This window comes from Medicago sativa, chromosome 8 (genome assembly GCF_051527215.1).
Source record: "Medicago sativa cultivar Bolivia chromosome 8, Bolivia_mono, whole genome shotgun sequence".
Lineage (NCBI taxonomy): Eukaryota > Viridiplantae > Streptophyta > Magnoliopsida > Fabales > Fabaceae > Medicago > Medicago sativa.
The window spans coordinates 5,025,655-5,038,122 of record NC_140756.1 but is presented as its reverse complement, the minus strand read 5'-3'; the positions used below and the strand labels follow the sequence as shown (position 1 = coordinate 5,038,122).

Here is a 12,468-nt window from a genome sequence, read left to right as displayed (position 1 = left end):
GGGTTCAATTGTTTCGAACTAGGTGAAGCTCATTCCCTTAATGAATCAAGTCCTACCAAGTCACCAGCTAACACATGAACAATAGTATAGACTTGCCCTAACAAACACTTAATCAAGGTCACGCAAGGGAAATTAGAGTGTTCCTTTCGGATCATAAGGCAAACAGTTCTAATCTTCTCGTAGGTGTTCCATGAGACAACGGTCTAATCTAGATTTTTGGGTCCTGAAACCCTAATTCACCGCTATAAAGACTAATTTTTAGCCTCACTTATATAAACATTTTTTTACCATAAAAATCCCACATGTTTAAATGCATAAAAACACTTTGGATGTTCAAATCTACCACCTTTATTCTGTCACCACTCGCTCTAAGGATTGAAGATCTCTAGTCCGAAGGAATTATCTCTAATTATAAATGTTAAATCATTAATTATGTTTTAACTTTAAATATAATTGTTTCTATCAATTTGGATAAATCAGAAATCTCTTTTAGCCGAAATGTACTTGATGATCGTAAAATTTTGTTCCAATGTTGGATGCAAATTAAGGCTGTTGAGTGTCACTCGAAGTATTTGGGGCTACCGGCTTTTGTTGGTAGGTCTAAGAAACAAGTTTTCAATTTTGTCCAAGATAGGGTGTGGAAGAAGCTGAAAGGTTGGAAAGAAAAATTTCTATCAACTGTTGGGAGAGAAATTTTAATCAAATCAGTGGTTCAAGCAATTCCTACGTATGTGATGAGTTGTTTTCTACTTCCAATGCTTTATGCGAGCATATTGAAAGCATGATTAGCAAATTTTGGTGGGGAAGCAAACAAGGTGAGCGTAAAATTCATTGGATTAAATGGGAGAAATTATGTTAAGATAAAAAGAAATGTGGAATGGGGTTTAGAACATTCCATGATTTTAACCTTGCAATGTTGTCTAATCAAGGTTGGCGAATTATGCATAATGACGACTTATTGATCTCTCAATGTTTGAAAGCAAGATATTTTCCTAGAAGCACTTTCTTGAGAGCTTCAGTCGGTTATTGTCCAAGTTATACTTGGAGAAGTATTTAAATTTGCAAGCTCGTGTGGATGTTATTGAGAAAGCAGATTTTTGAAGAGTAGGGAATGGTCACCTAATTCATATATGGAAGGACAATTGGCTTCCTTATCAAAATGGTCACAAGATTTGGTCACCAAAACCTTCTGATTGTGATATTATGTTTGTTTCAGATCTCATTCATGACGATATTCGATGTTGGAATGCTCCTTTAATTAATGAAATCTTTCTCCCCTTTGAGGCTCAACAAATTCTTCAGTTGCCAATTTCTTTCTCTCAATCACAAGATGAGTTTGTGTGGGGTGCTTCACGATCTGCTATTTTTCCTGTGAAGAGTGCATATCGTTTCTTAAAGGCAAGGCGTGAGGTACTTGTCTCCCATAGCTCAATGCAGGACATTGACCAACAAGTGTGGAAAAAATTGTGGAAAATAAAAAGTATTCCAAGACACATCCATTTTGCTTGGAAGATTTTACATGAAGAACTACCACTCAAAAATGATCTTTTTAAAAAAGAAATCAGTTGTGATCCATTGTGTGTTTTTTGTGAGCAGCATAATGAATCAATTTCACATATGGTTTGCTTCCTCCTTGGGTGTGGTGTTCAATTCACATGATTCTAGGTACATGCCCATTCAAGAGTGGTTGAAAAGAATTATTATTGATGAAAATGAGGATATTATAGTTAATGTTTTGGCCTTGTGTTATGAAATTTGGTGCATTAGAAATAAAAAATGTTTTGAGGAGACTGAAATTGATGTGGCTACCACTGTACAAAATGCATAAAGATCTATTGCTAATTTTAATAGTGCTAATACAGTGTTGTTGGAGACGTTAAGTGGAGGTCCAAACTTACCTATATCTGATGTTCACTGGACATCCCCTGATAATGGTTGCTATAAGCTAATTGTTGATGCAACAGGTCCAATAGATGGGGGTAAGTGGGGTATTGGTGTTGTTGTGAGAGATTCTGAAGGTATTGTGGTTGCTGCTAGTTGTTGTCAAGTATTTTCATCACTAGATTCAGAGGTAGCAGAAGCTTTAGCAATGCGGAAGGGGTTGGAATTTGCAAAAGACATGTTTTTTCTGAATCTTATAGCGGAATCAGATGCTTCTAAAGTGGTTCAGACGCTGAACACTCATCAACAACATCCCAACTATGTTGGATCTATTATTAGAGATTGCATTAATTTTAATGTCTTTTTTCGTAGTTTAAGATTCTTGCATGTTAGACGGGAGGCTAACCAAGCTGCTCATTATCTAACTCAATACTCTCTTCATAATCCCGATTGTATATGGATTGAAGAGACCCCACCTTATATTTCCGCGGTCTTGGCTTTTGATTTATTGCCAGACTTTTGTTAATGAAATTTCATTTATCGTAAAAAAAAAAAAAATATATATATATATATAATTGTTTTTTTTAGGGAAATATAATTGTTTCTATAATCAACAACATATAATCAATTTTTGCTCAAAAAAAAAACATATAATCAATTTGTTGATATTATAAAATACAAAATATTTCACGAGTGTATCACAATAAAATACAAGATTTTTTTTAGTAAAAAAAAACTTGTATTTTATTTCATAAAAAAAGTTTGAAAAAAAAAGAAAGTTTTGCTCTACTTTTTCTTGACAAAAATTCTTCCCTAATTCATCCTTATTTATTAATTTTGTTAAGTCTGCAGCAACTTAACCTAATTTTATCCCGCTCATTTGCAAATTAGGTTTGCAATTATTTAACCTAACAAATTTCATCTAAAAAAATGCATCGCACCAATTTCATTCATATCCTCTTGCCTTTATTTTTTTAAAGCAAATAGACCTAATTTTTTCCCGCTCATTTACAAATTAGGTTTGCAATTATTTAACCTAACAAATTCCATCTAAAAAAATGCATCTCACAAATTTTATTCTTATCCTCTTGCCTTTTTTTTAAGCAAATATTTTCTACCCTAATCCTTATTTATTAATTTATTAATTTTGTTACGTCTGCAACAACTTAACCTAATTTTTTCCCGCTCATTTGCTCTATTAGGTTTGCAATTATTTAACCTAACAAATTCCATCTAAAAAAATGCATTGCACACCAATTTCATTCCTATCCTCTTGCCTTTTTTTTGAAGAAAATATTCTCTACCATATCAATGATCTTATGGGTTAAAGATTATTTATTGGTCTCTATTATAGTCGAGAAAACTCGTGCGTCTAGTTTATTTTGTTAAGTCTGTAGCAACTTAACCTAATTTTTTCCCGCTCATTTGCAAATCAGGTTTGCAATTATTTAACCTAACAAATTCCATCTAAAAAAAATGCATCGCACCAATTTTATTCCTATCCTCTTGCCTTTTTTTTTTGAAGCAAACATTTTCTACCCTAATCCTTATTTATTAATTTTGTTAAGTGTGCAACAACTTAACCTAATTTTCTTTTTTAATATTTTCAGATTTCATACATTTTATGAAGTGTTTTATTTTGTCTACTATAAATTATCACGTGTTATTATTTTCACCGTTACCAATTATATATTGCATTTTATTATTCGTATGTCAATTTCTTTACAATAAACCCGAGCGAAGCATGGGTCAAAAATGTAAATTAGTAATTTTGAAACAAACTTTATAAATTAGTTGAAGTTGAAAGCGTACCCTACTTGAATCACGTTATCGCCACAGCTCCACATTCTTGTCTGCACTTCTTCAGTTTTTCCCTCGATCTCCATCGTATACCGAAACTGTACCCTACTTTTCATCACTTTATCTTCATCGTTTAACAGGTATAATTTTCAATTTGTCTTCATCTATCTTTTATCTATATATTTCATTACCCATATTTGATCTACAAAGTGTAACTGCATGTTGTAGGACTTATTTTCTGTATTGTTTGTAGCATGAAGGGGTCTTGTGTGGAAAAAGCGAAAGTTGAGAGCACAAGAAATCCAAATTGGCTTGAACTTCCAATAGACTTGATAAGGAACATCCTTCAAAGACTTGATACTGTTGAGATTGTAACAAGTGCACGTAATGTTTGTCCTCTGTGGTGGAACATTTGCAAGGATCCTCTAATGTGGCGTACCATTCACATTAGTAATATCAATGTTATTTCATTAGATTATCATTATTTACATAAGGTTTATGGCCATGCCATTGATCTAAGTTGTGGTCATGTAGAAGACATTAGTCTTGAGTTATTTGGGACCGATGACATTCTCAAATATATGGCTCCTAGGTAATTTATTTTATCTTGTTTGTTTAATTAATATTTTCATTCTCAGAGTTTGAATGAATCGTATTTTTTAAGATCATATTCATAATATTTTACAGGGCAAGTCACTTGAGACGATTACGAATTAAGTATTTCATAGAATTTTCTGATAAAAGGTTGAGTGAATTTGTGAAGGAGTTTCCACTATTAGAGGAGCTTACCATTACATTTAATAACAACACCTTATCCAAGGATTCTCTTGAAGTCATTGGTCGATGTTGCCCTCATTTGAAATCGTTAAATCTTCAGAGGTTGATTTACCCTTGCGCCGAGTATAAGTATAATGATGTGGCATTTGCTATTGCAAAAACAATGTCCGGGCTACGACATCTTAAATTATCTGGAATTTGGCTCAAGAGTGTTGAGTTGCTTGCCATTCTTGATGATTGCCCTCTTCTTGAATCTCTTGATTTACTAGGGTGCCTTTGTGCTTCTTTGAGTCCAAGCTTAAAAAGAAGGTGTCGCGATTTACGACCTCAAAAGTACTTTTTACAACATGATTGTGATGCCGATGAATGATGATGTTGAGGGTGGTGGTGTAGCTTATGTGGCCACTATTGAAGATGCTAATGATGATGATTAGGAGTATTAGATTGATTCTGAATATGAATTTAGGTGTTGAAGAACGATGAGGCGATTCTCATTGTTTTCTTAGCATCACAAATGTTGATGTTGTTGTTTTAAATTAATTTGGTCGAAGACATTTGAAAGTTTGATATTTTATTTTTGAATAGTGTTACTTGAATTTCTAAAGAACCTTCTATGCAATCTTGGTTTGCATGTTTTATTTATTAATCACATTATCTTTTTGAATCTTGTTAACGGTGCTAATTCTTTCGTGGTTATTCTTGAACTTGGCTTTCGCTATATATAGCAAAGATCTTTTGATAAATAGTTGAAAATGGACTGTATGGTGTTGATTTAATCTACATCTTTGGATTCATAAAGTATGTACTTTAGTTTTTTATCTCCTCGGGTTCCAAACTCCTTCAAGGTGTCAAGACCTCTTTGAGTTTGTGTTTAAATCTAAGGTTCACATGGTTTGTGGTTTATGCACCCCATGTGCGTGTAATTTCTTTGGTCATGAACATGGAAAACTTAAAATGTTGTTAAATTAGTTAAACGAATCTAATGAAAAATATTATAAAGAAGCGTTATCATGTTTTATAATTGGAATTAAAACCTATACATTGACTTGAATGAACCGACGAGCTTCTTACTTGGCAGAGAGTTTATATGCGTGAAATGAACAATATCCTGTGCAAGTCGTTCATGAACAATATCTTTTTAAATTGGGTCTAACTCTTGAGGTTTTTCCTGATAATGGAAGGGCATCAGATTAGGAGACTTAGGATATCAGAGCAATACTGGAAATATGTTGTAGATGAACATGTTTGGAGTGACAGTGAGCCGTGATGGATTCAAAAATTTCGATTTGCAGGGGCAAGATTTTATATGATAAATATTTATACAAAAATTTTAGCAATGCAAAAGTGATAAAATAATAACATAAATTATCATTGAGAAAAATACTTAACATTATAAACACTATACTATAATATATTGAAAAAATTAAAAACTCATTAACATCTACAAATTAAAATTGTTATTTATGTGTCTTTATATTTAAAAAGTATAGTAAAAATCATTTAAAATTTTATCTCAAATGCATTTACACATTTGATTTTATAGAATTCATATAAAAATACTCTTTTTATAGTATAAATTTTCATTTAATGGGGACAATCTATTATTTTATGAGGGGTCAATAGCTAAAATATCAAAGATTTAACAAATAATATCGAAAAAGTAGTGGGGGCAATTACCCCCAATTTACTTTAAGCGTATCCGTCCCTGACAGTGAGTTTGACAAAATCATACTGCAAAAACTAAATTTTGAAGCTTCAACAAGATCATATTGTCTACGTAAATTTATCAAACTCATCATGTATCCATTCATGCGTGAAAGAGGTGTTCAAGGACTCTAATCCTTGGTGAAAAGTACACCATCTATCTTGGTTAAACCTCTAGGCTCTCCTAAAATCTTGAGGGACTTGAGCATTGGAGTTCAGGAAACATCGTCAACTTTCACCAAACCCAAGGTTCACTTTGACACTGAGCCAGACAAACCATACATGTATTGGAATTTGGAACCCTAAGCGTTCCTAGAAATTCAACAATAAATCTCTCGAAAGGCGCATGATATCCATCCCTCAAAACAACAAGAACCTGCCTAAACTCGTGAAGAAGAAGACGTGATATGATGTGAGAGATGTACAATAAGATTTAATATCACTGCAAAATTCAATTGTTAATCGAGTGTGATCAATCATGGACAACTTTAACACACATCCATGCTAAATGTCACCATGAGTTTAAGGTCCAAGACTCCACGCAATTTTTAATTCAAAAGAGAAATAAAGTATCCTTTTATTTTCCTCCCATTAATAATTAATGAATATTTCAGTATTCATTAATATTCATTGAACATAATTAAATATGATTTTGAATGTTATTAACTATAATTTTTAAGTGTATTTTAACACAAATTGTGTTCAATGAATATCATGAATATTTTCGCTCTATATTTTTAAAATAATAAAAAAATTATAGTAATAAGATGGTGCTACTCCTCTAAAAAAAAAAAAAAGATGGTGCTACTTGAACTCAAATCCCCATATCCAATACCTATTTTATAACCATTAGACTAAATATTTAGAGTTAAAAAATATAATGTATATTTGAACTTAATTTGGATGAATAATTGATATACACAAATATTTAAAACACTAAAAATCATAGTTCAAAATTGTGATTAGTTGTGTTTAGTTATTGGTCAATAAGTTGCGACATCTTATTATATTTATTAGTCATATTATACTAGACATAATTAATCACATGTTTAAACAATATTTTCCGTTTTAAATTTTTGAGAATTTTCTCGTGACTCAATTTAGTCGCCAACAAAAAAAAAAGTTTGCTCATTCAAAAAAAAGAAAAAGTAGCCAACAAAAAATAATACAAAGACTAACTCTTTATATTGGCAACATATAACAAACCAGTCTCTTTATTATAACGAGTCGGAAACTAATTTGTCATATGTATAAAAATGTAAGATCGTACTACCTCCGGTCCTCTTTATAAGAGAAACATGAGTCAACAAAAATTGATGTATCTGGTTAAAAATTCACTCTAGATACATTGAGTTTTGTTGACCAAACTTTCTCTTGTAAATAGGACCGGATGGAGTATTTCAGTATTACCATTTTTTATCGAGACAAATTGAATCGCAAGAAAACTAGAGTAATTTTTTTGTATAGGACCCTTAGATATATTTAATTATTAATTAATTAGGGGTTAACTTAACTTAATGGGAACACATAGATTAGCCACCACCTTTGTCTCTATGATTCATGAATAATGAATAGTCAATTAAACCAAATCATTCATAATAATACGTCACCGTATTAAAGCTTTAATTCAACACTATAACATCCACACAAATTTTAATTCAAAACACAAAAACACAATTTCACAATTTCTTCTCCTTCTTCTTCTCTTCTCCGTTGGTGCCCAATTCCAGTTTCCACGTGTACCACCGGATCCGATCACTCTTCCTCCACACTTCACCTTCTCCGTCATGAATCCTGAATAGTATGTACCTTTTTCTTTTTTTTCTACTTTCAATTTTGAATTTCTTCAATTGTAATAAATTTCACTCTTTTTTGTGATTTTTGTTCTTGTTTTTTAAAAGGGTAGCTATGATTGTGTTTAATTTGTGTGAATTGTTGTTTTTTTAATTTGGGGTTAATTTGGTTCGAATAGTAAAAAAATTATACTTTTGATTGTTTCAATTGACAGAAATTTTACTCCTTTTATGATTTTTGTTGTTGTTTTTCAAAAGGGTATCTATGATTATGTTTAATATGTGTGAATTGTTGTTTGTTGAGATTAATTACTTAATTTGTGTTGAATTTTTGTTTTTTACAACCCTAGATTGGATCAGCTTTGTGAATTACTCGATTAACTTTTTTTAATTCAATTTTATGTTTTTCAAAACATGGATTACATGATTTTATATTATTTTATTTGTTTATTGATTGATTTTGAAAGTGATGAGTTTACCTTGATGTTGTGTCTAATTGGTTTTAAATTTCAATTTCAATTGAGTAACTAATGCATGCATGCATATGGCTCAGTTTTTGTTGCTTCTTGTTTCTCACAAGGACTTGATCGTACAATTCAATGTAAAAATGTTTTTTTAATGGTAATTCAATATAAAAATGTTAAAATTAAATTGAAAAGGAGAAGCTTTTTTTGCATGATACAAACCTTAATGGAATCATGGTTTGAATTATTTCAATTGGAATTTCATCACGGAAATCATCAAAACTATGATAGTACTATTGGCTTGTGCTTTCTTATGTGAGTTTAAGACTACTGTTTAAAAATTGGTGGAAAATATTTGTCTATAACTCGACATGTCTCATATACTTGAAACGTAAATACTAAATACATCAATTTGTTGATTTATGTATTTGCATTATAATTTGAATGTAAGAATTTGACAAAATATTGATTTGTATTTTAGAATTTTTAATATTCATGACTTCGATTGATTTAAGTTTTATTTGCTTTTAGTGTCTGAAGACTTTTGAAGTTTTCATCGTCGTCGTAATAAATGTATATACTTGTATGCGTAGATGAAGTGATTGTGTTTGATATTTGGTTGATTTTTTACATTTGATTATTATTAGTTTATCTCTATAGAGAAACGGAGTAAGTATGCTATGCTTGTCCTTTGCAGTGATTATCTGTTCAAGCTCCTTCTTATTGGAGACTCTGGTGTTGGTAAATCATGCCTTCTTCTAAGATTTGCTGTAAGCTATCTACTGTTTGTCTAATCCTATATTGCAGTATTTTATTTTATTGAACAATATATTGCAGTATTTTATTATTTTCTTCTTCTATGTTACCATGTTTCTCCATCCTTTTATACTGGTTATTTATTTATCAAACAGATTTACACGCATTTTGTATCCCCATTGATTTTGTTGTTATGTCTAGATTATTAACATTGAATGAGTGTAATGGGGTTCTTGCTATTGGGCCTGATTAGCGTCCAATGTGCGGTTAAATGTGAACGAAGAAAAGGACATGACGGGACAGAAATTTTGTAGGAGAAGTGTGTAAGGTAGGAATAGAATCTACAGGTTGCAGAATAATCAAATCTATAATGGAGGGAACTATCAAATCTATTTTGTAGGAGAAGTGTGTAAGGTAGGAATAGAATCTACAGGTTGTAAGGTAGGCATTGATGACATGGAGGTGGAGGGAATATAATGGAGGGAACTGGACTAGGGGAGGGGGTTGAATTAAATCTATGAATGGGATTTTTGGAGGCTTAGGCTTTGGTCTAGAATTAGAGCAACTTATGCTTCTAAGTCTATCGTTTTTCTTTTTCCATTATCATCTTCTATGTCTTGCTTTGTTACTAGAATTAAAACAATGCTCTATAGTTTCTCCATAGATCTTGAGGAAATATCAGGATCTATCAATGTGCTTCTTCCCTAACTTTGTTCTTCAGTGCCTTGAGTTTATGATTTAGCAAAATCGTCTTATCTGGTTGTGTAAGCTCATGTCTTGTGTTATTTTGTGCTGTGTATTTCTGGAAGGTTTTAACTTCTAACTTGAACTCCTTTACGCTTCCATAATACTGCTGCACAATACAGTAATTTAAATTATTAACTTTATGATATACTACAGGATGATTCATACATTGATAGCTACATAAGCACCATTGGAGTTGATTTTGTGAGTACAACATTTCAAATCTGATTTTGCTTGAACTCATTTGGAATTGTGTCTCCAGTCTGAACTTATAATATCATGTTCTTTTGTACAGAAAATTCGAACTGTTGAGCAGGATGGGAAGACAATTAAGCTACAGATTGTATGTATCTTAGATTGGCTCTGTTCTTCTGCTTCTTTATTTGTTAATATTATACTTTTAGTAAACCTAATATACACTACTATGTTTTGATCTGTTCTTGTAGTGGGACACTGCCGGGCAAGAACGATTTAGGACAATAACCAGTAGCTACTATCGTGGGGCACATGGAATCATTGTGAGTGATGTTTTTACCACAATAAAGAGTTTAAACATGGAACACTCCGGTTGTGTTTTTCATTCTCTAATAACGTGTTCCTTTGGCAGATTGTTTATGATGTGACCGATGAAGAGAGCTTCAATAATGTGAAGCAGTGGCTCAGTGAAATTGACCGCTATGCCAGTGATAATGTTAACAAGCTTTTGGTTGGAAACAAGAGTGATCTGACAGCAAATAGAGCTGTCTCATATGATACAGCTAAAGTATAAATTTGATATATGTCACATTTTTTTCTTATTAAGAAAATAGTTTTTAGTTTGTCTGTGTTCGTGTTTACTTCGGATAATGTGCATGCTTATGCTCCAGAACACCTCACACTCTTTTTTTCTCTCTATCGCAGGAATTTGCAGATCAAATCGGCATACCTTTTATGGAAACAAGTGCAAAGGATGCTACAAATGTGGAAGGAGCATTCATGGCCATGGCTGCTGCCATCAAGGATAGGTGCTCATTATTCCCGTTTATTATTGAATAGCTGATATTAAAAAATTAAATTAAATCACCAAGTTTAATGTACCATGCCTTTGAAGTAGGCTCAGCCTTAAAACTTCCAGAAAGAATAACCAAACTTTACTTGACATTGTTAGACCATCCCCAATGGGGGGGTCTCAAATTTTGAAGACCTGGTACCTATTAGGTGTACCCCCATTGGGGAGAAAGGTTTTTGGGGTCTTACAAAACCCAAGTCTCACTTAAGACCCCCAATGTTAGGTGTCTCCATTGTGGATGCTCTTAGTTTCCAAAGCTTTCGAAAAAATCAACTACAAATGAAGTTCAAATGTCAAATCATATTGTGTGTTTTATATTGTGAACTGATTCATAATGGTTGTTGTTTCCTGAGCTTGATTTTAAAAGTTTTGCTTGATTTCTTTTGAAATGTACTATGATTTTTTTGGATTCGGATTAGTTTCTGTCAGCAATCCATACATTCATGCAGTCAGGGACATTGACGGCCGTTGGATCGATATCTGACAGTTTAGATTTCAATGCATATTTTGGTTTTGTTTAAAACTGACATACGGGCTTGAAATCTGGACCGTCTAATCTCGGTCCAACGGCCACCGACATCTCTGTCTGCATGAATGTGTGGATTGCTGACTGAACAAACCCGACTTTTTCACTACTGAACAATTTATTTATCACCTTGTTTAACTTCATCATGAATGTAGAATGGCGAGCCAACCATCCGCAAACAATGCAAGGCCTCCAACAGTGCAGATTAGAGGACAACCAGTTGGTCAAAAAAGTGGGTGCTGCTCTTCCTAACTAGAAAGTATTTCACTTGGTCTGCTACTTGCCCTTTTCATGTAAGATTTGTTATGTCACTAAATAGTGGACCAATATTGCATAATCCACCGTGTGGTTTGGGAATTGGTTTAGATGATGATCCCATTCTTTACATACACTTTAATGGTATGCTTGTCCTAAGTATAGTACTTGTGTTAATGATAATTGTATGTTTCTGCTCATATCTAATCTACTTTTTTACTAAGATGATACAAGTAGTTTTCTTTTGCTCAGTTGCTTTGGAACGTGTTGTCTTGAACTTGCTGTTCATGACAAGTAAATAAATAACAAGGGTGATTAAGATTAAGCCATACGAACTTCATGTATACATCAAGTAGTTTTGCTCATTAGAATTGAGAGTATGCATTAACCACTTCATGTATTCGTGCCATGCAATCTTATGACTATGCACAACAAAAATATAAAGAAAGAGAACATAACGAACCATCACAATAAATTATGCAATAGATTATAGAAAGACCATCATAAAAATTATAGCAGTACGAACTATAAAAGGGACAATCCTATAAAATAAAAAAAAATGTGAGAAATATCCTATAAATAAAGAGGAGAAAACTTATAAACAGTACCTTACCTACTGTTTATCCTGTTACCCACCAATAACATTACAAGTGGATTAAGGGTGTGTTTGGTTTGAAAGAGAAGTTGAGAAGAGAGAAATAGGTAAGAGAGAGTATGAGA

General features: G+C 32.4%; 1 protein-coding gene across 1 annotated transcript; it reads left to right on the top strand.

Moving 5' to 3' along the window:
* The first annotated feature begins 7,806 nt into the window (after positions 1–7,806).
* Positions 7,807–11,948, top strand: LOC146896345 (ras-related protein RABD2a). Its single transcript, XM_085739089.1, has 8 exons — positions 7,807–7,963; positions 9,117–9,189; positions 10,076–10,123; positions 10,215–10,262; positions 10,366–10,437; positions 10,527–10,682; positions 10,820–10,923; positions 11,649–11,948. The coding sequence occupies exons 1-8, from the start codon at positions 7,950–7,952 to the stop codon at positions 11,743–11,745; spliced, it is 612 nt and encodes a 203-aa protein (XP_085595215.1). The 5' UTR covers positions 7,807–7,949; the 3' UTR covers positions 11,746–11,948.
* Positions 11,949–12,468: the final 520 nt, after the last annotated feature.

Coding starts and splice junctions, on each gene's coding strand:
- LOC146896345 (XM_085739089.1), top strand. Junction 10,683..10,819: donor TCTCATATGATACAGCTAAA/GTATAAATTTGA, acceptor TCTCTATCGCAG/GAATTTGCAGATCAAATCGG. Junction 10,924..11,648: donor GCTGCTGCCATCAAGGATAG/GTGCTCATTATT, acceptor TCATGAATGTAG/AATGGCGAGCCAACCATCCG.